Below are 24,590 nucleotides of genomic sequence, written 5' to 3' on the forward strand. Positions count from 1 at the left end.
TTCTCAGCAAGGCGTTTACAATAAATACTGGAGCTTTATGTCTCTCCTATCTGGCAGGAATGGTAACTTGCCTAATTTGGAAGTTTTGGACTTTGCAGGGCTGGAGGGTAATCTAATAGTGATAAAGCCAGCAGAGAGGGGACACTTTCCAAATATGGCTGATGGATGTCCCCGGTGGGAAGCTATTTGGTACAGTGTCTGATTTAGGACTGAGGATCCATAAAGACCATAGTCATTTGACTGTTTGTGGGGAAGCTTTCAGTAACTCATTTTAGACAAATGTTTGATCATTAACAAGGTTAATTGTGAACAAAAGATTAATGGTGAACAAAATATGGTCTATTAAAAAAGAAAAAGCTAACCGTTGGCCTTTCTTATACTGTTTTCACCTAAGAATGTTTTTAAATATAATCTTTTTCATGTTAAAAACACACAGTATAACTGTAATAAGGCATTTCTAAGTACAGGTAAGGGTCGTGTGGTTCTTAGAGATTTGAGCAAAGAGACGGGTGATGTGACGGAACAGAACCACACCCGAGCATGCTCTACTGTGAGTTTTTATATTTATGTACAAATCGACAGCTCTCATCCCAGGGAAGTAACTGAGGTGGGGACAGAACCACCTGCCTTCCCTGGCAGAGGAATTCCTGGTTTTCAAGAAGTCATGTTATTTTCTTTTCTGCCACTTGAGAACATTGCTTATGCGTTAGTTTCTGGAGCTCTTGAATTATCCTCCTGACATTGAGTCCATTCCTAGATGCTCCAAAAGTTGCTTCGTTGAAAGGAAAAATGAGAACAAAGTTGCCTGCCTGGGGGCCGGGCACCCAGCTGCTGTCCGGCTGGACGTGTGGGGAGAGGCCCTTCTCCCGGCCGTGGGGCTGGATGAGCGACACGCAGGGGATGAGCGTCTTGAGGGCCGGGTGCCTGGCCCCGGCCTTCGGCTTGGCTTTGGGAGGCTCCCGCGTCGATGGGTGTACCTCCTTCTGCCTGCTCAGTGCTTCTCGGGGCTGGCAGGTGTGCCGGTTTTCAGGGCACGTCGTGACCGCTTTCTTCACTGGAGTTTCATCCTTACTGAACGCTCTTCTGCTCCTGAGTTGTGAGAAGGACTCGTAAGGAAGGTCGCTGCCCCGACCTCTGTCTTTCTCAGCAAGGGAGACGCCGGGACTTGCATTTGCAGCCCCACAGCTCTCCTTACTCTCGTTTCTGAGACTGTGCAAGTGAATCAGCTCGACGGTGTCATGGATGAGCCTCCTCTTCACGGACACGTCTGCCGAGCAGTCGAGGGACAGGCCCGGGCTGTAGTTGACCTCCAACAGCCACGGCTTCAAGTTGTCATCGATGAGGATGTCAAATCCGAAGAGCTCAAAGCAGTTGGCCGCGAAGGGCACGGAAGGTGCGATGGCCAGCACAGTGAGGATCACCACGCGGTTGATTTTCTGCCAGAGGAGCAGGTCGTCCACGTCCCAGCTCCGCAGGTAGGAGAAGAAGCGGCTGAGGGTCCACTTGCAGCCGCTGCCCACCACCTCTTTGATCTTCTCATACGAGGCCCCGGACCTGTTGATGCTGCTGTTGGTCAAGTGGGCGTAGCTGTTCTCCAGATCACCGAGGTCAAACTTCTCTGTGGCAAAGCGCACCAGCCCTTCCTGATAGATGTAGATGGTCAACGGCTTGAAGTCAGTGACACACACGTAGACGCGGAGGTCACACTTGTATCTCCCGACAAGTAGAGGGTTGCAGATGTATTTCTGTATGATGCATGTGTCAGCAAAGACCAGGTTTTTAATGTCACTGAAAATGATGATTCCTCGCCCTCGAGAGAGCTCTGCAGGCTTGCAAATCCAGTAGCTGAGCTTGGCATCCAACGCCTGCTTCTCCTTGAAGTACTCGGCCACGAACTTGCTGTAGTCGCTGGGCATGACAAACGTGGGGGGGAGGAACGCGTACAGTGGGGTGCCGTACAGACGCCCCATGTGCTGCAGGTGTTTGGCCAGGAGGTCCTTCCTGGTGAGCCTGGTGGTGCCCGGGTGGTGGTTCAGGCACTGCCAGGGCTTGACGTTGGCGTGCTCGGCCATCCGGAAGGAGGAGGTCCTCCAGTAGAGGTTCCAGTCCTCCACGTTCCGATCGTGCTGGTCAAACTTGCTCCAGCCGCGCTCCAGGAGGACACTCTGCACCACCTCGGGGGTGGTCTCGTCCACCCGGAACACCAGGGGCTTCAGACTGGCCCCTGGAGGCTCATCTTCCGCCATCAGATATGGTTTTCTTTTCTAGAAATGGATGATCAGAAAAGTGTTAGAGGAAGAGAATAATGGAAGGGATGGAGAGGGAGTTTGCGATTAACAAACATACATAAGTGGCGCCCCCTCCAGCACTCTGGCCTGGAGAATCCCAGGGACAGAGGAGCCTGGCGGGCTACAGTCCATGGACTTGCAAAGAGTCGGACACGACTGAAGTGACTCGCATAACACACCTAACTGAGTCACTTTGCCGTGTGGCAGAAACTAACTCAACATTGCAAAGCAACTATGAAGTGAAGTGAAAGTCACTCAGTCGTCTCTGACTGTACAGTCCATGGAATTCTCCAGGCCAGAACACTGGAGTGGGTGGCCTTTCCCTTCTCCAGGGGATCTTCCCAACCCAGGGATCAAACCGGGGTCTCCTGCATTGCAGGCAGATTCTTCACCAGCTGAGCCCCCAGGGAAGCCCAAGAATACTGGAGTGGGAGGCCTATCCCTTCTCCAGTGGACCTTCCCAACCCAGAAATTGACCTGGGGTCTCCTGCATGGCAGGCGGATTCTTTACCAACTGAGCTATGAGGGAAGCCCCAACTTCAAAGAAGGAAGTAAAGCAACTATACTTCAACTAAAAAAAATAAAATATATTGTTAGAAAAGAGGTTGGGTGGACAGATGGCGACCTGGTGGAGATTTCATCTAGGAGTCCAAGTCCGGAGGTCACCTGTGGTCTGTACCCTCCCAGACGTTATCCGGTCTCATGGACTCTTGCCTCTGCACAAACATGCCCATCATTGCTGCCTAGAGACCCAGACCCACGTGTCCCCATGCTCTTCTCCTCGGAGCTCACCGGCGCACCTCCTTCTATAAGAATGAGCTAAACGTGCCGGCAGGGACCCCGCCACACTTCCACTGAGCCGCAGTGGACCCTGTTGGCTACAACGTGAGCACTGTTCAGAGCAAAAATGGCCACGTTTCTACAGTTAAGTGAATCCGAGCATGTGTAAAAAGCTGGGAACCGTGGTGTTACGAGATTAGCCAGGGTCTGGTTGGCCTGAGAAGTTTCAAGAACTCGGGCCGGGCCCCTGTGACTATCTCCTAGGGCCCACCTCATGGTCCCAGGGCCTGGAGGTGTTTCAGAGGCCCCAGTTTGTTCAAATATCAGCTCATTTGCAAGAAAGAGTTGAGGAAGAACATTGGAGTTTTTAAAAACTCATTCTGTGATCGCAATGGTTGTCTGAGGATTGCACCTCACATTTTACAAGAGAAACAGAAAGTGCAGATTCAACATTTTTCTGAGCTTTCAAAGAAAGAAAACAGGAACATTTGTGAGAAAAACCAAAACTGACGATAAAGCTTGAGGCTTTGGTATGACCTAGAAAAAAGGTGAAAATAGTCATAGCCTCTGGGAGAAAATGTCAGTATTCCAAAGTCCTCTGTGCTCATCAAAAATTCCAAGTTCAGGCCACTTTGACTGTTTCTTTGACCATATTTGTATCATTCATGCATAATTAACCACGTAAAGTGACATAAATAATTTATTTGATGGAAATTCTGTGGTGTTCGGGAGATTCCAATTGATGGAGCAGGAGTAAATGTGACACACGCTGTATTTTCAGGGTGTCCAGTCTGGACAAGAAAGGAAGGAAGGAAGGGAAGAAGGAAAGAAGGAAGAAAGTGATAAAATGAAATTTATTATTTTAAGGCAGGACAAGAAAAAAATTAAACATAAAATTCTGTATGTATGTGTGTGTTAGGGCCATGTGCATCTCATTACATGTTAACCAGAGCTCCTCAAAGACAGGAGGGCCTGGGCAACCATAAAGGTCAAGTTTTTTCTTTCTTCTGACATTAGCAATAAAACTTCATAAAAGTAGAGTGTTTTCCCAGCTCTGTCGAGGGTCATGGAGACTTGCTGTTTACTCTGTATGTGTTTACTTGGACTATGGATCCTTGGTGAACTTTATGTAATGTAGCAGTGTGTTATCTTGATGTACAATTTCTTGTCTCAAATATACATGACTGTGCCTTTGACTTCTAGCGGTTGGGACGGTTCTCCGAGCATTCTGAGCCTCTACTTCCTGGGTTATAATCCTCAATTTGGCTCCAATAAAATTCCCTTTTTTCTTCTTCCTAACTTGATGGTTAATTGAATTTTCATCAACAAAAGAAGGGAAAAAAGAAGAATGGAAGAAAGGGAGGGAGGGAAGGAAGGAAGGATGAAAGGGAGGGGGCGGGGAGACTCGACTTGCTCACCCACCTTCTCCATATTTGAAGCTGCGAGAAGTTGTCGAGGAGGAAGGGAGATACTTGTTGCCAAGCGACCTTGTTTCTGAACTGAAGCCACCTGTAGGGTGTGGGTCGCCTCTGCTATCAAGGCTGCCAGTGGGCTAGGAAGGGCTTCCACACAAGGGTCCGAAAGAGTTATGAACAGAGCAGAATCAACAAAATGAGTGCCCCTTCAGCGTCATTACTGCTTTGACCTGGAACGTATTTATAGATTTTTTATAAATATTTCATAAAATTTTATAAAATTTAAATTTATGATTATAATTATAGTTATAAATTTATAAAATTTATAAAATTTAAAAAAATTTTATAAATATAAATATATATTTATAAATTATAGAATTTATAGATCTGTCGTGGCTGGTACAGAATTCTGTCTTTGCAATTGACCGTGATGTTTTCAAACTGTGTTCAGTGGTATTAACACGTATTTCAAGCCATGTGTGTGTGTGTGTGTGTGAGTGTGTGTACATTTGTGAGTGTGTACATTTGTGTGTGTGCATGGCAGGTGTGAGGGTGGAAATAAGGGCTGGGTGAGGCTGGCTCAAATAATGATGGAAGCTGATTAAACAAAGTTAAAAATGCTTATCTCTGTCTGCAAGAAAGTTGCCATGATTGAACAGGATCCCCTCTTCAGGTGTGTGTGACGTGCTAATGGTAGCATTTCACAAAAGCAGTGTAAGAAATGCCGAGTCGGACGAACCAGCTGGACTGGTGTCCAGGTTCTGGCCGCCTCCGCCTTCTCCCACCTTGGGAGTAAACCTCTCGGAGGCTCGAGAGAAGAAGGTGTGCTCTACCAGAGCCCGCTTCACCTGGAATCAGGGCTCAGAGGCTGGAGCCAGCCTTCCCCAGCCTGTGCAGGTGGCGGTCAGAGAAGCCGGAGGAGAACAGAAACGGGAAACGCTGCTCCCAAGCAGCTCTGCTGGCCTGGGTCTGCTCCCACCGCGGAGCCCAGGAGGCCATGGCTCATCCTGGGGTGGGTGGTTGGGGGGGGGAACGAAGTCTAAGGAGGCCAAATCCTGGCAGGCTGCTGGGCGGTACACACACTGCCCTTGGACCTCGTTTCAATCAAGTATCCACTTTCTTATTAAAATTTCACTGAGAAACCAAATGCATATTTGAGCTTTTTCTCCTGAATAAAAGTCCTTCTGGAGCTACTTGAAATGTGTTTATCCTGCCGTGTTCTCACAGGTACTGATGACAGCAAACAGTTCAATTAAGAAAAATATGTGTAGAGGTTATGTGTAGGGATTAAAAATAGGTTGGACCATCATCAAAGAATCTACAAACAATAAAAGGTGGAGAGGGAGTGTTTGGAGAAAAGGACTGTGTTGGTGGGAATGCAAACTGTTGTAACCACTGTGGAGAACAGTACTGAGGTTCCTTAAAACACTAAATACAGGGTGACCATATGATCTCGCAATGCCACTCCTGGGCAGAGCTCCAGAGAAAACCACAACTTGAAAAGGTACATGCACCCCCAAAATTCCTTGCAATACCATAATAGCCAAGGCATGAAAGCAACCTAGACGTCCATCAAAGGACAAAGATGTGGGACATATACACAGGAGAGCGTATCCATGCGAAAGGACTGAATCATGCTTTTTGCAGTAACATAGGCAGGCCCAGAGACTGGCACACTCGGTGAAATAATCCAGAAAAAGGAAGACAAATACCATATAATGTCATTTATATGTGGAATCTAAATAAGATGGTGCAAAGGGACTTATTTACAAAACAGAAGTAGTCACAGATGTAGAAAACAGAGACATATATATAAAAGAAACAACTGATAAGGACTTTCTGTTCAGCTCAGGGGACTCTACTCAATATTCTGCAATGACCTGTATGGGAAAAGAATCTAAAAAAGGATGGAGATATATATATGTGCGTATATAACTGAGTCACTTCTCTGTACACCTGAAATGAATGCAACACTGTATGTCAACTAGACTCTAATTTAAAAAAGAAAAACAGGCTGGAGACAAACTCTGAAGCCCTTCTGTGGGAGGAGGGACGTGGGTCGTAGAGAGTCCCTTGGAAACTGGTACCTCCTGGAATGCTCCCAAGCCAGCACCCCCAAGGAGAGGGGTCCCCCGCCCCGAGGATGGAGGCCAGGGGCGGGTCTCTGTCCCTGGAGGAGGCGGCAGGCAGGAGCCCCCTCAGCTCTGGGGAGCTGTGAGCTCTGCAGACCCTGCAGCAGCCAGGGCCAGCATCCTGTGTGTGCCCAACGCTGCTGCGGTGAATGAACACTCTGCATGGTTCCTGAGATGAGAGCCCTCATCCAGATGGACGATCCAGCACACAGGGCCAGGACCAGCCTCGAACTCAGCTGTGTGAAGTGGAGTGCGTCAAAGCCTAGGGAACCTTGGAACGGGCTACCCAAGACCGATGTTTCAGACATGCCGCATTCCATGTCTTCCGTGGGAGGTAACACGCTGACTTCATCAGAGCAGGAGCTGGTCCAGGAGCAAGACAATTCCAGACACAGAGGAGGTCATGAGCATAATTAGTCTCATGACGTCATAGCTCAGCTGGTAAAGAATCTGCCCGCAATGCAGGAGAACCCGGCCTGATTCCTGGGTCAGGAAGATCCCCTGGAGAAGGGACAGGCTACCCACTCCAGGATTCTTGGGCTTTCCTGGTGGCTCAGCTGGTAAAGAATCCACCTCCAATGCGGGAGACCTGGGTTCTATCCCTGGGTTGGTAAGAGCCCCTGGAGAAGGGAAAGGCTGCCCACTCCAGTATTCTGTCCTGGAGAATTCCACGGACTGTATAGTCCATGGGGTCGCAAAGAGTCAGGCATGACTGAGCGACTTTCACTTTCAGCCCCGGTCACACACAGTCCTGGCCATGAAGGAAGTTTCTCTTTCCCAGACCTTGATGATACCTCAGAGCACACGGGTTCTGGGGAAGGGAATCAGTCAGACAGCACTTCTGTCATCACTGGAATCCCGGCTCCTGGGATGCCCCTGTGGGCCCACTGCTTCTCCCGAAAGACCAATCTCTGCACATGCATTCCTGGGTGGGGCTGGCCCCCAGGGCCTGTCAGACTGCCAGTTCTCACATTTCCTTCCAAACTAGACCCTCAGAGAAGAACTGGGAGTTAGTTCTTTTATTTTTTTAATTCACACTTTATTTTTTGGCACTTCCACTGCTTAAAAGACAAATTGCCCTGGGGCATCTTCCACGGGAACAGGATCCCACTGAAGTATTAAACCATCTAATTAACACCTTGCCCTTCATTCGCCAATGAACTGAGAGAGGAAAGGTGTGGGGGCCGGGAGAAGGACCTTCTCAGGTGACCCTGATTCAGACGCAGCACAGAGTCCACCTAAGTGGGGGCTGGTTCCATAAGAAACGTCGGTCAGCGGATGCGGCCTACGAGCCTGTTTACAGCGTGTATGTGCACAAGATACAAGTCATGAAACTGTATGTTTCTACAGAAAGGCCTTGATATTTCAATTTGAAAAGTTAAATCCAAAAATATTTTCCCCGCCTTTTTTGGGAAGTACTGGAGATTTCCTTTACAAAGCCTTTATTTTTATGCGTCTCTTGTGAAAATGTGATTTCCTTTTTTTTTCTTATTATTAATAGCATTACCTTCAGTCACAGTGTAAGTATATTTTAAAATGCCATCTTGTTGTGAATGTAGAATTTGTACCCACAGATGATATTTCACACGGCTTAACACAGCGATTTGCAAATTGAGAAGTTAATTGTTTAAACTTTAAAAAATTTTCCATTTTTATTGAATGGGAGCCAGCAGTAGCGGGAGGTTCCAGCATAATTTTTCTAGATGGTGAAGCCAGCTTATGGGGATGAATCAACCTCAGCCGTTTGTCTTAGAGACGTCACCATCCTATTTATCCCCCTTTCCTGATGCATAATCTATAGATTTCAGTCGTGGTTTATAGTTTATAGAAACACAGAGTGCCTCTCACATGAAAAATATTACCTATGTATTACTTGCTCTATTTTTTAAAGTCTTTATCGAATTTGTTACAATATTGCTTCTCTTTTACATTTTGGTTTTCTGGCCATACTCTGGCCATGAGGCATGTAGGATTTTAACTCCCCAACCAGGGACTGAACCCCCACCTCTGTGTTGGAAGGTGAAGGCTTAACCACTGCATCACCAGGCAAGTCCCTGATTTGTCCTATATTTTAAGTCAGCCAACTTAAGAATTCCTTGTTACACTTGAAACTAATATTGTAAATCAACTAAACTTCAATAATAACTTTGTAAAAAGAGTTCCTATGTACTACATACATACATGTTCTTTTCAGGAAAAAGTTGGCATTGTTTAAACCCAGAACAATTTCATTATTCTCAAACAGAATCCATGTGCCATTTTTGGTGTTAATTGTAAGGAAGTCTATTTTATCATTAAATCCTTCAGTTTCCTGAAGGCAAAGGCCACTTCCAAACACCTCTTGCACCCAGCCTCCCGAGCACGTGTTCGCGGTTCATAAACGCTGGTGGAAGGGGCCAGGCTGGAAATGAAAACTCTGCCATGGTCCCAGGCTTCGCTGGTGGCTCAGACAGTATCGAACCTGCCTGCTATGCCCACAGGAGAGGACGTCTGCTCACCGATCCTAGTGGCCCTGGACCCAGAGCCTTAGAGGCCTCCCCCCAGGCGTGGCTGCGATGTCCAGGCGTGGCTGCGATGTCCAGGCGTGGCTGCGATGTCCAGGCGGGGGTGCAGTGTCCAGGCGGGGGTGCGGTGTCCAAGTGTGAGTGCGATGTCCAGGCGTGGCTGCGATGGTCCCTGAGCCGGCTGGGTGTAAACGCAGGGCACCAAGCGGGAACGGAACGCTGCGTTGTCAGGCCCTGATCCGGGGGTGGGTTTGGGGCCTTCCCTCGGCAACTGCAGAGACCAGCTGAGAAGGGCAGGACCAGATGCAGGTGTGCGGGTCACCAGTGATGCGGCCTGCTCTCCTCACAAACCCTGGGGGCCCGTCAGGGTGTGGGCCCTGGGCTTCCCTCCCTTCAGGAGACCACACAGGCCGAGGCTGAGTGGTCCCATTGACGACACTCCTGAGGCCTCGGAGAAGAGGTGGTGGGCTCCTCTGGTGAGCCCCTGGGGATCTCCTGGGCTTTACTTTAGTGGGACCACAATAAATATTATTTCTACATAAAACATCTGCATTTCCAAAGTGAACATTTTTTATCCACTGAAGCCACAGCAGATGCCGGGTGGATGCACCCTCCAGGAAGGCTACCCCAGAATCTCACCCCGTCTTCTGGGGCCTGTGGGCCAGGCCTGTGGACTATAGGCCTCAACCCAACCCAAGAGAGCCGTCTCGAAGCCGGGGCCTCACACAGAAACTTTGTACTCAGCCCCTTCAGGTTCCAGCGCGCTATCGCTCACTGATTAATGTGTAATGTTTCCCCATCACCTACCTCATTACAGGCACGGTTATAACCACTCGGGACCAATAAACTGCTTCACGTAACTATATAAAAGCCGCACAGCCCAGCAGCCAAAGATGCCGGCTGAGTGGTGTCAAACAAAAGGGAATCACTGCAGATTTTCTAGTTAGCAAATCAAGAATAAAATCATTCCTTGTATGGAGCCTAGAAGGCATCTTTCTTTTTCGGTTTGTCGTATTAACCTGTTAATTATTCATTGCTGTCCTCCGGCCACCCACCTAGTAAATTTTCTAAAAACCAAGAGTAATCAAGTCCTTCCGCCGCTGACTGTCTTCAGGCACAGCAGTCAAACGGCAGGTCTGGGAGGATGTCAGGGACACGCACGCCGGGGGAGGCCTCCAGGCTGGAGTGGAGGCGTCTGGACCTGAATTGTCTGAGTCTGATCAACAGCTGTAGATGTTCCATTCAGCTTGAGATGGTCGCTTGAGCTTCCAGAGTTCCAAGCTGGGTGCCCCGATGGGTGCCGGGGCTGGGAAAGGAGGTGATGGTCCCGATGAGAGGCGGTTGCTAAGGGCCCATGAACAGCAAGGAAAATGCAGGGGGCACTTATCTGATGACAATGATGTCCTTTTCCAAAATGAGAAAACGCGTTTCTCCCAACTGTCTTTTCGACGTTCAGCCTCCTTTTGATCATTTCTCAATGGGCTCAGTTTTCTCCACGGCTTGAGTTCACCAGGGGAACCTGGGCCTCCTCACGCATAGAGAGGCTTCCAGTGAGTGCCTGCTGGTCACTGCCCACATGCAAAACCGCCTCCAAGGGGCGTCCACGCTCCAGGGCAGGGCTGATCTGCCTGGATCATGGAGCCTTCTGCCCGGCTCCACACCAAAGCCTTTGAGGCTTTCTGTCATCAGTTATGTGGACCTCACAGGCATCCACTGTTTACAGCATCTGCTAACCTCACCCTCAAGCTCACAGGTCTGTTCTCTGAGACCGGACAGTCTTACTAAACACGCTCCCCTCTGAGAGCATCAGGAGGAAGCGCCTAATGCTTCCTCTTTTCCCAGCCCCAACTCATTATGATGTTTAAAATCTAGAATTTTCACGAAGTCCAAGGAAACTCTGAATCCACAATAGAATGTTCACTATTTTGTTACACCAAGTTCCATCACCAAGACCCTTGCCCCAAGTGGTCAATAGAAAAACAACCCCATCTACCAAGCCTGAGGGAGGCAGCCAGGGAAAGCAGCATGATTATGGGAATGTGGAAGTCTTTCCTGGACGCCAAAGAACGTCCCAACCAGTAACCACACCACTGACACTTTGCCAGTTAATATGCATGGAAAATCGAAACTTGCATAGTGCCTGGTTCATTGGAAGGATGGTAAGTATTTATTGAGAATGGACTGTTATTAATTACCATCATCGCTTAAGTACTGTTGAAGAACTTACATGAACAAGATACTTTTGTAAGAAAAACTTGAGAGAGACGCGTGTAAGTAAGCACATAAAATCAGCCTATGGTTTTGGGAGCTGTCACCCTTGGAGGAAGTGACAACAGTGAGTCCCCTGGGGGTCCACGCTGGTGGTGGTCTGTTTCTTGGTCTGGGTGCTGGTTACATCAGTGTGTTCAGTTTGTGAAAATTCACCAAACTGTACACATATAATTGTACCTTTTCTGTCTTTATGTTGCAGTTCAATAAAAAGTTCTAAAAACTTAGCATCTATCTCAGTTGAGGAGCATTGGGAGTTATTTATCACTCTTGTGCCTTTTAGTAGAAAAACATCCTCAACCATAAGTTATGAAACCAGGTTCTAGTATCATTTCTTCAGTTAGCCAGCTGTGTGATCCAGGACGAGTCACTAACCTTGCTGTCTAGTCTTGCTTTTCTCAATTTCTCAGGAGGAATTTGATCTAGAATCATTTCAACCTTATGGTCCTCCCCACCCCCAAGCCCTCCAGGGCCTTTTGTCTGTGGAAAAACTTTAGCCAAGAATAAGATTAATCAGAGAAGTGAGAAAATGCAGAAGCAAAGAAAAGCAGTCTAACAAGACTAAATAATGTAGTTTAGTCGTTGTTGTTTAGTCGATAACTTGTGTCCGACTCTGCCTGCCAGGCTCCTCTGTCCATGGATTTCCCCAGGCAAGAATACTGGAGTGGGGCTGTTATTTCCTTCTCCAGGGGATCTTCCCAACCCAGGGATCGAACCCACGTCTTATGCTTGGCAGGGAGATTCTTTACCACTGAGCCGTTAGGGAAGCCCTGAACTGAAGATTAATTGGTCTTAAAATAGTCAAGATGCTGGTTAGACCACCAGTGACGCCAGAGCTGCATGTAGCCCCTTCCCTCCATCTATACACCCCTGAAACTCCGCCTTAGAAGCTCTTGCCCACTGACCCTCAGCGGCAAGATGGTCGGGGGGGTTAGCGGTGGGAGCTGGCCTTTGGAGAGGAGTCACACGCCCCCCTGGGTTCCAGCAACCAGAATAAAGCAAACTTTCCCTTTCACCAACCTTGCCTGTTTTCTGACTTATGACCCGTGAGCAGCTGTCACCAATTTTGGTGACATAATGACCCTTGTACCCGAGGCCACGCTGGAGCTGTGGCCTCTTCTCTCTGGAGAAAACTTCTGGGCGGAGCTGGAGACCCCACCGTCTACACTCCTCTTTGAGCCACTGGGCTCCCGTCTTCATCTCCAAAGTCCCGCCAGTCTCTGCGATCACGGACAGCAGCAGCCTCATCACCGCCAAGTCAGCAACCGGCCTGCCCTCATCCCACCTCACCCGGTCTCTGTCTGGACCCTGCAGCCCCGCTCAGCCAGCCTCCCCGGTCACGTCCCCCAGCTCCTCGCCCTCACCCTGACGTTTAAAGCTTGGAAAATGCCAGTGTTGAGACCTCAGATCTTCACTTTCCTCCGGCCGCTCACTCGAGTGTCAGCTAGGACCTGGGCCTCCACTGCAGGCAGATTCTTTACTGTCTGAGCCACGAGGGAAGCCTGCTTGTGGCTCTTTTGTTTTATTTTTCGTAAGGAAATGAGGGAGGAGCGGTGAAGGAGCGCTGCACGAAAGTCGGACGGTTGTTCTGACAGAAATAACAAGCGGATCCTGGAGCCAGAGGGAGGTGGGCCTGGTGTCACCTGCGGCGGGAGCATCCCTCGGGGAGCTCGGGTGCGGGTCGGTGCCCTCCCTGCCCGCCAGGGGGCGCCGTGCAGCCGCCCGGCCTCCGCGGTCCAGGTGATGCTGGCGCGCTGCTCCCCGGCCTGGACGGACAGAGGGGACAGACAGGCGCCTCCCTCCTGCCCGCCTCCCCGGGCCCGGGGTGCTGAGCCCCCGTGGGAGAGAGGGGAACAGGCGGGCTGCCCACCGCTGCCGCAGACCCAGGCTCCTCCCGCTGCGGGATCTGCCCCCATCCCCACCGTCCCGCCAGAGAAGGGACAGACAGACAGACTGGTGAAACCGGAGGCGTGGGAGGAAGCGCTGAACCCTCTGGGGAAGGGTCTCTGCCTGGGAGGAGCAAGGCAGTTTTCAAAGTGTGCGCCTGAAAAAAGGCATCTGAGGTGAATTTTGAGCACAGGGGGAGGAAAGGAATTTTGATAAAGCCAGCGATCACTGCTGAGGTGTGGAGATTATGATATTTATATGCAATATATTTATAAGTTTATGTCATACTGGGGGAACTTATATTGTAATTTGGGGAGAGAAGGGGTGGGGGCAAGGATGAGTCAGGACTGACTCACGGAGGGTCCAGCAGGCCCGACTAAGGTGTTGAAAAAAAAAAAATGGTCAGCACTGGCCGGTCATGAGTAGAGGAGGCAGCGGGTGAGTCTGACTCTTGAAGGATGGTCATTGGGTCAGGAGCCACCAGAGGCCACAGACAGCGCGGGGCTGGAAGACTTCCCAGAAGTGAGGCCAACGGGGCCGGTGCCTGACAGAGGCGGTGGTGGGTGTGGGTTAGGCCAGGGCAGCCGGCGGGTGCGTGGCGGGTGGGGGGGTGCTCCCTATGGGAGATGATGCTGGAGACAGAGGCCTGTCCAGGGGCGGGTGAGTGACTGCCTGGAGCTGGGCCCAGAGTCCTGGGCAGTCACAGGCGCTGTCTGCAGGCGTTGGGGGGCAGAGGCCTGCAGGGGAGGCCAGGCCCCTGGAGGGGGTGCTGGAGGCTGAGGGGTGCGGCGGGTCCGGGGCAGGGAAAGGGTCAGTGGACCCGCGGAGGGCCTGGCTGAGCCGCCACCAGGAAACGCGAGGACAGCGAAGGCCGAGGCGTCTCCCCCGGGAGCTCTTGGCCGAGCGGTGCCGTCGGTGATGGGCCCCTCACTCGGCTGTTTGGCTAAACGTCAGTGGAGCTGCTACTACTGTCGTGTTCTTTCATGGCGTCCAGGGGGCACTGGGATTCCACGATGTCACTTGTCATGAGCTGCAATGACAACGACAAGCAGTGGTGCTTACTCCCAGAAATTCTTTTCAGAAATGTACTTCATATGCTGTTAGCCAGCTAAGTGAGCGAGCCGCTGCAAGAGCAGAGACATGACATGACTTTAAAACCCAGCCACACGGTCCAACACTGGGGAGCTTTCCAAAATGCGGATGCCCAGGCTCCACTCCAGGCTGAGCCCCTGGGTCAGAGGTCAGGAGAGATAAACCCAGTGCTCCCCCCCGCCCCAGCTGTAAGGACGGGATGAGGAAGCCTCGTAACTGGTCACGGACTCAGCGCGGCAGTGGTGACAGCCCTGTGGAGGGCCCACCGTGTCCCCGGGATGAGGGGCTGCCCTGCAGCCCACAAGGCTCTCCCCCAACAGTGGGGTCCCCCCGACGCTTGGCCAGGCGTCTGGAGGTGGTGGACGCAGCACCTTCCGTGAACGTGTCCTGTCTGTTCCGTCCGCAAACGTCGCCTCCCCGCAGATGGATGGACAGAGACCTGCCCGTGAGCTGAGACGAAGCCATGGAGACAGACTTTGCAGGTAGATGAATGTGTCAGACTTTTAGTCTGGTATTTGAAAAAGAAAACCAGGAAGCCTGGGCCCAGGAACTGGGAGGGAGGCGATTAAAGGAGCAGGGAGATGGGAGATGAACTCAGATTATGGGGCAGGGGGAGGCCTGGAAAGGATTGTGTGACTGGGGAGGGGGGTTCTGAGGGCCTGTTTGGAGGAGGCTGGTGGGGGGGTGCTCAGAGACGTGGAGAAGCATGACCTGGGCCTGGAAGGGGGCTCAGGAGGGGGAAAAAAAAATTTCCGTTTCTGATTTGGGTGTGAAACTAGAAGAGGCTGCCAAACCCCGAGTCCTTTTTAACCCTCTCGTTCCATGTGATTTATTTTGTCATCCTCTCTGACTAGTAAACTAGTAAACTGGTAAACTAGTAAACTAGTAAACTAGCGCCTCACTCACGGACTACATAAACCTGGCTGGGGTCAGGGTGAGGGTGAGGGTCTCCCGAGGCCCAACGCTTCGACTCGAGTAGGAGTTTCCAGGCTCCTGGAGGGTGGGGTGTGACGTGACGGGCCGTTCTCACTGAAGGCCGCCCTCCTGGCTTCCTGGGGCCCCCGGCCCGTCCGCAGAAGCCCGTCCGGCGGGCTCCCAGAGTGGTCACTGTCGCCACGACCAGCAGGACACCTGGCCGTCGGCCAGGGGCGGTGTCCACGGGCTCGCCGGTGTTCCTCACCCGTGACCCACGCGGGTGCTCATTTACGTGTCACCTAGAGGACTGTTCTCTTCTGAAGACTGGCAGCCCCCTTCCATCAAATAGTGACCATGAGGTTGTCTGTGCTCTCTCTTCTTACCTGGGCTGCCAGTAAACTCAGGGCTTGTTTTAGACGATGGTGACTCCTGCGCCCATGAGCCTGGATTATTGCCACACAGACTTTCTCTTTATTATTATGTGCTTGTGACTTCATTTCTACACTTACCACTTTATTTTAGATACACATTTAATTTTTAGGATATGTTTAACCATACATTGTGACATTACATTTGCACATTTTATTTTTGAAAATCTTTTCCTAGTGAGTAACTCTGAGCAAGTAGTAAAATTTTGCCTTTGTTCCTGAGCCCTGGCAGGTGGATAAGAGACTTACAATTGTTGGATCCAGTCTAATTGAGGCTCATAATAGCCCCACTGGGGTTTAGAGATGGACGAAACCATTGCATTTAATCTTAGTCTGAGGTGTTCATTCTTATTTCACTGTGTACAGTACTTGGTGTGTGTGCTCAGTCACTCAAATTGTGTCCACTCTTTGAGAGCCATGGACAGTAGCCCGCCAGGCTCCTCTGTCCATGGGATTCTCCAGGCTAGAATACTGGAGTGGGTTGCCATTGCATTCTCCAGGGGATCTTTCCGACCCAGGGACTGAACCAGCATCTCCTGCATCTCCTGCGTTGGCAGGCGGGTTCTTTACCCCTGAGCCACCTGGGAAGTCCGTACAGTGCTTTATAGCGTTTTATAACCCACAGTGTTTTTTCAAAAAAATTCTAAGCATTATATATATATATATTTTTCTTTTTCAGACTCTTTCCTTTATAGGTTATTTTAAAATATTGAGTATATTTCCCTGTGCTATACAGTAGGTCCTTGTTGTTCTTCTACTTTATATGTAATAGTTTGTATATGTTGTTCTACTTTATATGTAACAGGGTGTATATGTTATTCTCAAACTCCTAATTTATCTCTCCTCTGCTTTTTCCCTTTGAATAACATCTTGTCTCAAGGATTCCTCATGAAGGAGGAACATTTCCATTTTGCAAATAGAGTACTATGCTCAAGATTAAGTCCCTTACTTTCTGCTACAATTCAGCCTTCCCAGAGCAACACTGGCGCAACCCAGGGACCCCCGCTCACCCCCCGCCCCAGCCCGGGGCCCAGGAGGAAGCAAGAGCCCTGTTCTGTCTCTGTGCCCGCATCAAGGTACCCGAACATACACCCAGGTTGAAGGGCGCAGGCCAAGTTCAGAGGATGAGCAGGAAAGAACAGGCCTGAGTGCCACAGGCCACCTTCCAGGAGCAGCCGGCCAGCAGGCGGGAGCTGCCGTCCAGTGGGAGCCTTCGGCGTCCCCGGCGGCCGCTCTTCAGATGGCTGCCCGGCCCGGGCCCTCACCCCCTGGACCCGCAGCCCTCCCGTCGCCCGAGGGGTTGGGGCTCCCGCACATTTTCCCTCGAGCAGCAACAGCCGCAGACAGAGCAAGGAGCTCTGCCTTCCGCCAGAGCCCGGGGTGCCTTGGCCTCTGACTCCGGACCTCACGGGGACGCAGGGCCCTCCCGTGGCTTCTCAGCCTGGAGTCGGGAGAAGGGGCGGCTGTGGTCTGATGTTCCCGGCCGAGCCCCTCTGCCCACGTTCGTGCATTTCTGCGAGTCCACTGGGTCTCTGTAGGCAGAGTGTCCCCAGCTCCAGCACCCAGGCCCAGGAGGACCAAGCACTGCCAGCCACAGTACTGAGCAGGGGGCGCACACAAATGCCAGCGTTAGGAAGTGTGCGTCCCGCGGCCACGGCCACAGCCCGGACAAGCCCGAGGGGTCTGTGTTGAGGGCAGGAAGGCACTCAAGGTCGAGGAGGCCCGTGAGCAAAGCTCTAGAGGCCACAGTGCCTTGGAGAGGGGCCGGGCGGCCCCCTGGAAGGTGGAAGGCCCTGGGCTCGGCTGTAGGACACACCTCGGAAACTCAGCCTTGGGAGGGCCACAGGGCCTGCCAGACAGGTTTGCTTCAGGGCTGGAGGAGGGCAGGCAGGCACACGGCCACGGGATGCGTGGAGAGAAGCCTGGAGAAGAGCAGGGACCGAGGCGGGGGAGGAGGCAAGCTGGGCTGAAAGGAGAAAAGAGGAGACATGGGGAGCCCTGTCTGAGAGGTTCCGGGGTGAGGTGTCTCCAAAAGACAGCTGGGCTCAGAGAATGCCTGTGCCTGCATTATCGGGCGTCAGACGAGGAGGAAGGAGCAGGATGGATGTACCTGCCGGAGAGGCAGGCAGAGGCCAGGAGACTGGTGGGCCCGCGTCCGGGTTCATGTGTTATCAGCCCCATGTGTCAAGTCCCGTTGGAAGTAACTTGCATCTGTTGTCATCAGTGGCCTCCGACAAGCCAATGTGATGACGTTTGTTTGTGTGATCCAGGTGGGTGGAGTAAAGTATTTGGACAAGAGTTAGGTCCATAAAATAACTGCATTTATTTAGAAACTCATACCCTATAAGCTTCAAGACACAGAGAGCCTCGTCTGGCTTTGTCCCTCACTGACTCTGGGAGGCAGTCACTGACTTGCCAGGGCGTCAGTTTGCCCATTTGCAAAGTGCTGGCATTGGGCTGCGTCTTTTCAGCGACTTTCGAGTTCTTAACAACAACCCCCAAACAAGCCTAGGCTATTGACCCGTGACTCTAGGCAAGTCCCTGGTGGCTGGTGGTATCCTGAGTTTATCTCTTCTGTATCTGAAACGAACTGATTCCTCCACCTACACTCTGCATCTCCGCTGATGAGATGGTGGACTGAAGAATCTGATAAGATAGAAAAAACATCACCTAAAAGTAAAACCGCGTTGAAGCGGTCGTAAAGAATCAACCGCAGACCCCGCGGAGTCTCCGGGTAACGCTCGCCTGCTCTGGGGCCGCCCCAGGTCCGCCCACCGCGGGGCTTGTCGGTTCACAGCTTCGTCTGTGCCACCCCCTCCTCGGCGGGTTTTGTCCGCGCTGCGGCCAGCGGCCCGACCGCCTTCCTGGACTCCAGGTACTCGACGGCCCCGTAGGCGGCCATGGCGGCGCCCAGGACGCCCAGGAGGACGTACAGTTTGACGCTGACGCACAGGAACGTGCTGTATCCGAAGGCGATGACGAAGCCCAGGGCTTCCCAGAGGCGGTAGTTGGCGAAGGCGGCCTCCTTGTTCTTCTCAAACAGAACCCCGAAGAGAGCTGCAGGCAGAGGCGGAAACGCGGCTGTGATTCCGGCGGAGAACGCTGCCGCTTCCCCGAGGCCCAGGTACCCACCCCAGGACCTTCCTGTCTGGAAATCAGAAGGGTTTCACGGTGTGGACGGTAACCAGTCCGGTGAGCGGGCCTCTCACAGAGAAGCACCATCGCGTGGACTAGAAAGAGAATGGATGAGAGTGACCTCCGGAGGGGCCGTGAACCAGCCCCGTACCTCACAGGTCAGGAAAGCAAGACTGGGAGATGGGACCTGAGTAGATGAGGGCGAGGGGCCCCCTCTGCAGGGTCCACGGGTGGGCCAGCTGTGTGCTGCCCCCCCGCTCAACGCGACGAGAAAGGCCCTGCACGCCGGGGTCTTCCTCCCTGAAACCAGCCCAGTGATGAGAAGACATCAGACGAGCCTGAATTAAGGGGCAGTCTACACAACCCCTGACCCATATTCTCCAAAAGGGCCACAGGCATCAAAGCAGAGCAGAGAGGCTGGCACAGACCAAAAAGCAGACGCGGTGGCTGCATGTAACGTGGCCACCTGCCTGGGGTCTTGGAGCACATAGAGAAAGGGGGGGAAGCTGGGGAAATGGAATAAAATCTTAAGTTCCGTTATTTCCCAGTGTTAATCCCTCAGTTTCGACAAATGTACCACAGGTTTGTAAGATGTTCACATTAAGGAAACAGAATGGACAGTATGTGGGAATTCTGCACTCTATTGGCAACTTTTCGTAGATCTAGGATTATTATAAAACAAAAAGAAAAGCCTGCTCGCCGTCCGACCTGGCCAAGGCACCAGGTGAAAGTGACTGGATGCGGACTCCCGTGCTCAGAGGCCGGGACGATGACAAGTCTTGTTTGGTTGGAAACGACAGGTTTCGTGAACCGGGCATGTAAGAGAGGACAGATTTTCTGAATTTATCAGCCTGAAAACAGCCCCTTCAGTGGCTGATGAGGCAAAAGGGTATTTCAAGGCCAGACTTTCTGAGTCGTCTCAGATTCAGGCATTGGCATGCAAGTGTTGCCATGGCAACAGTACTGTCAGGGTGGATAAGCAGAGAGCAGCCAAGAGGAATGGCTCCACAGGCCGGAGGGCTCCCCGGAGCCCAGTGGGAACCCAGAGCAGGGAGAGGCAGGATTCTGCCCCAGGAAGGAGGGGCTGGGATGGTCCCGCCCCGTCGTAGCAATCTGCTTTTCCATTGAGAAGTGGTGACTGCAAAGGAGGGTTACGCTGTATGCAGTTGCATCCCGTCTCATTAACTAGGAATGTACGTGACTCATGTCTTTTCTTAACAGACACATTCAGGAAATCCAACTTGCTACTGAAACAGCAGAAGTGAGAGAGCTGGTCTTGGTAGGTGGCAAAAGCTACACAAAATGTGCAGTTTTTGAAAACACAGAGACAGTATGGATGGACCACACTACAGGGAGGTGGAGCCGGCCCGCAGGGAGCTCTGTTGTTAACACAGCCCTCCTGGTCAAGATGGTTAAGGTCACAAATCATAGACGGGAACAACAGTTTCCCTCCAAGAACTGATTTTTACTCAAAAAAAACCCTTACTTCTAATTTGAACAAAAAGACAGAAATAGTTCATTTTAAATTGGTATTCTTATTCAAGAAGGACTTTACCCGAGTCTTTCACTGGACTTCATGCAGCTGCTCAACCTGACAGAAGCTCAGCCTGACAGTCTCTCGTGTCCGTGGAAAGGAAGGGGGACTTGGAGCAATTACTCCCATGTCTCAGGGAGAGAGAAAACCAAACAGGTTTACCGCGAGCCTTCCGAACACCTGGGGATTGTTGTACGCTGTGCATGGCTGTGCATCCCAGGCCCTGACCTGACTTCTAAGTGTAAACACTTCAAAAAACTCCCTGAGCTCAGGGAAGGCAGTTATTCAGAGAGCAAGTCGGCAGAAGCACTGGGGTGTAAACAGTGGGGGTCCCTCGCCCCTCCACGGGGACGTGGAGACGCTCTCTCCGGATGATCGCTGGCTGAAGCGCCTAAGAGTCCTGCCGGGGCTGTTGGGACCTCTCACTGGCTTACAGTCCAGACGGCCGAGAAAAGCGAGCGTGGTTGCTGTTTGTCTCCTCTACTGACTCAGGCATTTCCTCTGTTGAACAACAGCACCACCTGCGGCTAATCTGTCACCGCTTCCACCAGCTGCCCTTTGTTCCAAACACAGCAGTCTGTGGCGCTGAGCCGAGCACAACTCTGTCCCCTGGCTCAGAACTCCAGGAGCGCCTCCTGCGTTGTGGAGGCAGGAGAAAGACTGTGAAACCCAAACCCCTTGATTCCAATGGCATCGGGTTTGCTCGGGGATGTTCCCCCACTGTTTCACAGGCCGGCCACGACTGAGGTGCTAAGGAGGGCTGTCCTGGGATGCCGAGGCCCCATGTGTGACGTCCCTGGGTGCAGGGACCGCAGCCAGGCCCCCGTCCCTGGAAACGGCGGCTGCTGGCTTGTTTGTGGCTGGGCATGACCCACTTTCCAGTCCCAGGTGCTTCCCTGACGAGGGCTGGACGGTGGGTGGCGTTTCCAAGGGGAGAAGCTCCCTTCTGAGCCGGTCTGCCCCTGGGGCCCCGGCCCACCCATCGGTGGCCTATCGGCCGCAGAGACGGCTCGCCTCCTGGGGCCTCGACACTCCCGCCCCCCAGCCAGGGCTGTCGATGGGTCCTGGGAGACCCTGCCCTCCTGAGTCCCTCGCTGCTTCAGCCCAGACCTCTGCAGGTGCCTCACTGCTGCTGGGTGAGGTGCCATGGGGGTGATGCCAACTGCTGGGTTACATCATGAGCAAATCCTCACGGGATTAACCTGCCGGCCACAGCCAATGCCCTCTGTCACATTAGGGCATCCCTGGCTGTGGCTCCTCCAGGAAGCCAGGACTCTCAGGCCTGAACTTAACTCCTTTCCCCAGAGTGGTAATCTCTGTGTCCTTCATGCCAACTGCCTTCTCACACTTTCCCAAGAAAGGGGACCCCTCCCCTCCCAGCCTGGGTGCCCCTCAGTCCCCCTGACCCCACACACCCTCCTTGGGCGCCCTCCCTGCCTCTCAGCTGTCCTCTGCTCCCCACGCCCCTTCTCCTCTCCTCACAGCCCTTCACTCTGCATCGAAAATTAATAATCAGATTTTCTCTTCTTGGACTCCAAAATCACTGCAGATGGTGACTTTAGCCATGAAACTAGAAGATGCTTGCTTCTTGGAAGAAAAGCTATGACAAACCTAGACAGCATATTAAAAAGAAGAAACATCACTTTGCCAACAAAGGTCCATCTAGTCAAAGCTATGATTTTTCCAGTAGTCATGTATGGATGTGAGAGCTGAACCATAAAGAAACCTGAGCGCTGAAGAATTGATGCTTTTGAACTGTGTTTTTGAAGAAGACTCTTGAGAGTCCCTTGGACTGCAAGGAGATCCAACCAGTCCATCCTAAAGGAAATCAACCCTGAATATTGATTGGAAGGACTGAAGTTGAAGCTGAAGCTGAAGCTCCAATACTTTGTGCATCTGATGTGAAGAGCTGACTCATTGGAAAAGACCCTGATGCTGGGAAAGATTGAAGGCAGGAGGTGAAGAGGGCAGAAGAGGATGATATGGTTGGATGGCATCACTGATTCAATGAACATGAACTTGGGCAAACTCTGGGAGATGGTGAGGGACAGGGAGGCCTGGGCTGCAGTCCATGGGGTCGCAAAGAGTTGGACATGATTGAGCGACTTAACAATAACATTACCGCTACATACGCCCAAGACAACCCCTTTCAGGGCTGGGTCCCCCTGATCGGGGTCCTCTGTCCTGTTCAAGCCCAAGCCAAGCCCTTCAGCGGACGCCTCCAACTCTGCTGTCTGTGGGCTTGCCGGCCGCCTCCAGCCCTGGGGGTCCTGATGTCCAGCCCGGCCCCGGGACTGCCAGGTCCTGGCCTGTCCTGGCCTCCTTTCCTCCCTGCGTCCAGCAGCTCCACCGCTCAGCCCCTTCTCACTACGTCCCTCTGCGCGGCAAACCCCTGCACATCCCCACGTCACCTGCGTTGCAGCAGCAGCTCACCCTACCCCCGTCCTCAGCTGTAAACCCCTGCTGCTGCTTCCGCGGGTGCTGAGTGAACCCCGCCCCTTCACCAGGCAGGTCGGTCCCAGATCGGGCCAGCTGCGGCCCTTCCCTTCAGCGCTGCAGCCAGCCTGTCCTCACAGTTCCCCCTAAACACAGAGGCTGAAACCCCCAGGGGACGGTGTTGGGAGGTGGTCTCTGGGAGCGAAGAGGTTGTGGGGGGAGCCCTCGGGGTTAGAGTGCCCTTGTGAAGGGGACGCCCGATGCCCCCCCCCCGCCCCGCCCCTGCATCCACCGAAGATTCAGTGAGATGTTTATGAGCCAGGAGGCGGGCCCTCCAGACCCCGGATCCGCCTGCCTTCATCCTGGACACCCAGCCCCGGAACAATGAGCAGGATAGTCTCCTGTTTACAAGCCCCACCCCCGGCTGCGGGGTGCTGTTATGGAGCCGGCCTCTTCCCTGCCTCCCCCAGGCTCCCCGCTGCCCAGAGGACAATCAGACTGGACATCACTCGCCACTCGGGCGTGGCCCCAGGATGAAGCCGCGACTGACCCCTCCCACCCCCTAGTTCAGTTCTCCCCGCCCACCGAGGGATGTTGCCATGGTAACCTATAAGCTTTGCCCCGCCGCCCCCCTCCCCCCCCACCCCCGGCCTCAGCAGGCAGAAGCCCTTCTGCCCAGACGCCACGGGCAGGACATCGTTCTGCCCAGAAGTGCTCTTCCGGGGGGGACCCACGACGGGACGGTTGCGTTAGCAAGGACAGCTGCGCGCTCGGTTGCCTTTTATCCTGGGCATCGCGCATCCAAGTCCGCAGGAGGAAGTGGGGCCCGCCCTCCGGCCCCTGCTCCTTGACGCGCGTCTCCCCATCTCCCTTCGGGGGCCCTGCGCCTTCCGCCGCTGGCCAAGCTGGGGCCCCTGAGCGGGCCGGCCGTGCGCCAGGCACTCACCGTTGTTCTGTGTCTGCCAGACCGCGTCGGCCATGCCCCAGAGGCCGGGGAACACGAAGAACACGGGCAGCTGGCTGGGGTGCGGCTTCCACAGCAGGAGGGCGACAATGCAGGCCAGCTGGGTCACGGCCCCTGGGGGCAGGGGGGCGGGGGTCCTCTCAGACCGTCGGAACCGCCGGCGGAGCCTCCGACCCCGCCTCTGACCCCCTGCTCCCTAGACTACTGCTGCATGCTTTCTCCCGCGCCTTTGACGTGACCCTTACGGGCTGGCGGCTGCCGGGGGTCACCCCTGCAGGTGCGGGACTCTGCCCGGCTGTGGCCTCCACAGGGGCAAGGACGGGGGTCCTTGGGGTGACACACCTCTGCGTCTTAGAGCAAAGTGTCATCTTGCTGGGCAGAGGAGGCCCCAGATTGTGGGGGCTCAGGGTGGGAGAGACTGGGCTTCTTCATTCAGGGAGACTGGTGAGACCCCTGCTTCTCACTGAGTGGGGGGCATGGGGAGGGGAGGGGAAAAGGGCCACCCAGCCTGGGAGCTGGGCTTTCCAAACAGGACGGGGAGGCAGGGGCTGGGGGCAGGGCCTCCTCGCTCCTCCCGGCTTTGTCCTCACGGCCTGAGGTCTCGGCTTCGTGAGTCTGCAGACCCTGTGATGCCCCCTGATGGAGGGGACAGAGCAGCCTGGGACCCTCCGGGGTTTCCCAGGGCTCTGTGACCTTGGGCAAGTTACTAGGTGTCTCTGTTCCTCAATATAAAACAAAAGACTCTAGCTGTCTCCGTGAACACCCTCACTTCTCACTGTCACCTTGCGTCTGCTGCTCCCTGGTCCCCCAGG

At 53.0% G+C, this 24,590-nt stretch overlaps 2 protein-coding genes across 8 annotated transcripts in view; both read right to left on the bottom strand.

Annotated features, from left to right (window-relative positions):
• Window positions 1–662: 662 nt before the first annotated feature.
• On the bottom strand, window positions 663–9,137 carry TTLL2 (tubulin tyrosine ligase like 2). The gene is made up of 2 exons (XM_043888275.1): window positions 9,114–9,137; window positions 663–2,264 (listed from the first exon to the last, which is right to left on the bottom strand). Exon 2 carries the CDS (start codon window positions 2,244–2,246, stop codon window positions 663–665), a length of 1,584 nt encoding a protein of 527 aa, XP_043744210.1. The 5' UTR covers window positions 2,247–2,264; window positions 9,114–9,137.
• An 8,871-nt stretch (window positions 9,138–18,008) lies between these two features.
• UNC93A (unc-93 homolog A) overlaps window positions 18,009–24,590 on the bottom strand; it is a 31,886-nt gene continuing 25,304 nt past the window's right edge. For all 7 annotated transcript variants that reach the window (XM_043888507.1, XM_043888508.1, XM_043888505.1 and 4 more), the window contains 2 exons: window positions 23,761–23,892; window positions 18,009–18,766 (listed from right to left, as the gene is read on the bottom strand). In XM_043888507.1, the coding sequence (XP_043744442.1) occupies window positions 18,501–18,766; window positions 23,761–23,892 (398 nt within the window). In that variant the 3' untranslated portion in view covers window positions 18,009–18,500. The remainder of the gene's footprint in view (window positions 18,767–23,760; window positions 23,893–24,590) is intronic.

Source organism: Cervus elaphus, chromosome 26 (assembly GCF_910594005.1).
Source record: "Cervus elaphus chromosome 26, mCerEla1.1, whole genome shotgun sequence".
Classification (NCBI taxonomy): Eukaryota; Metazoa; Chordata; class Mammalia; order Artiodactyla; family Cervidae; genus Cervus; species Cervus elaphus.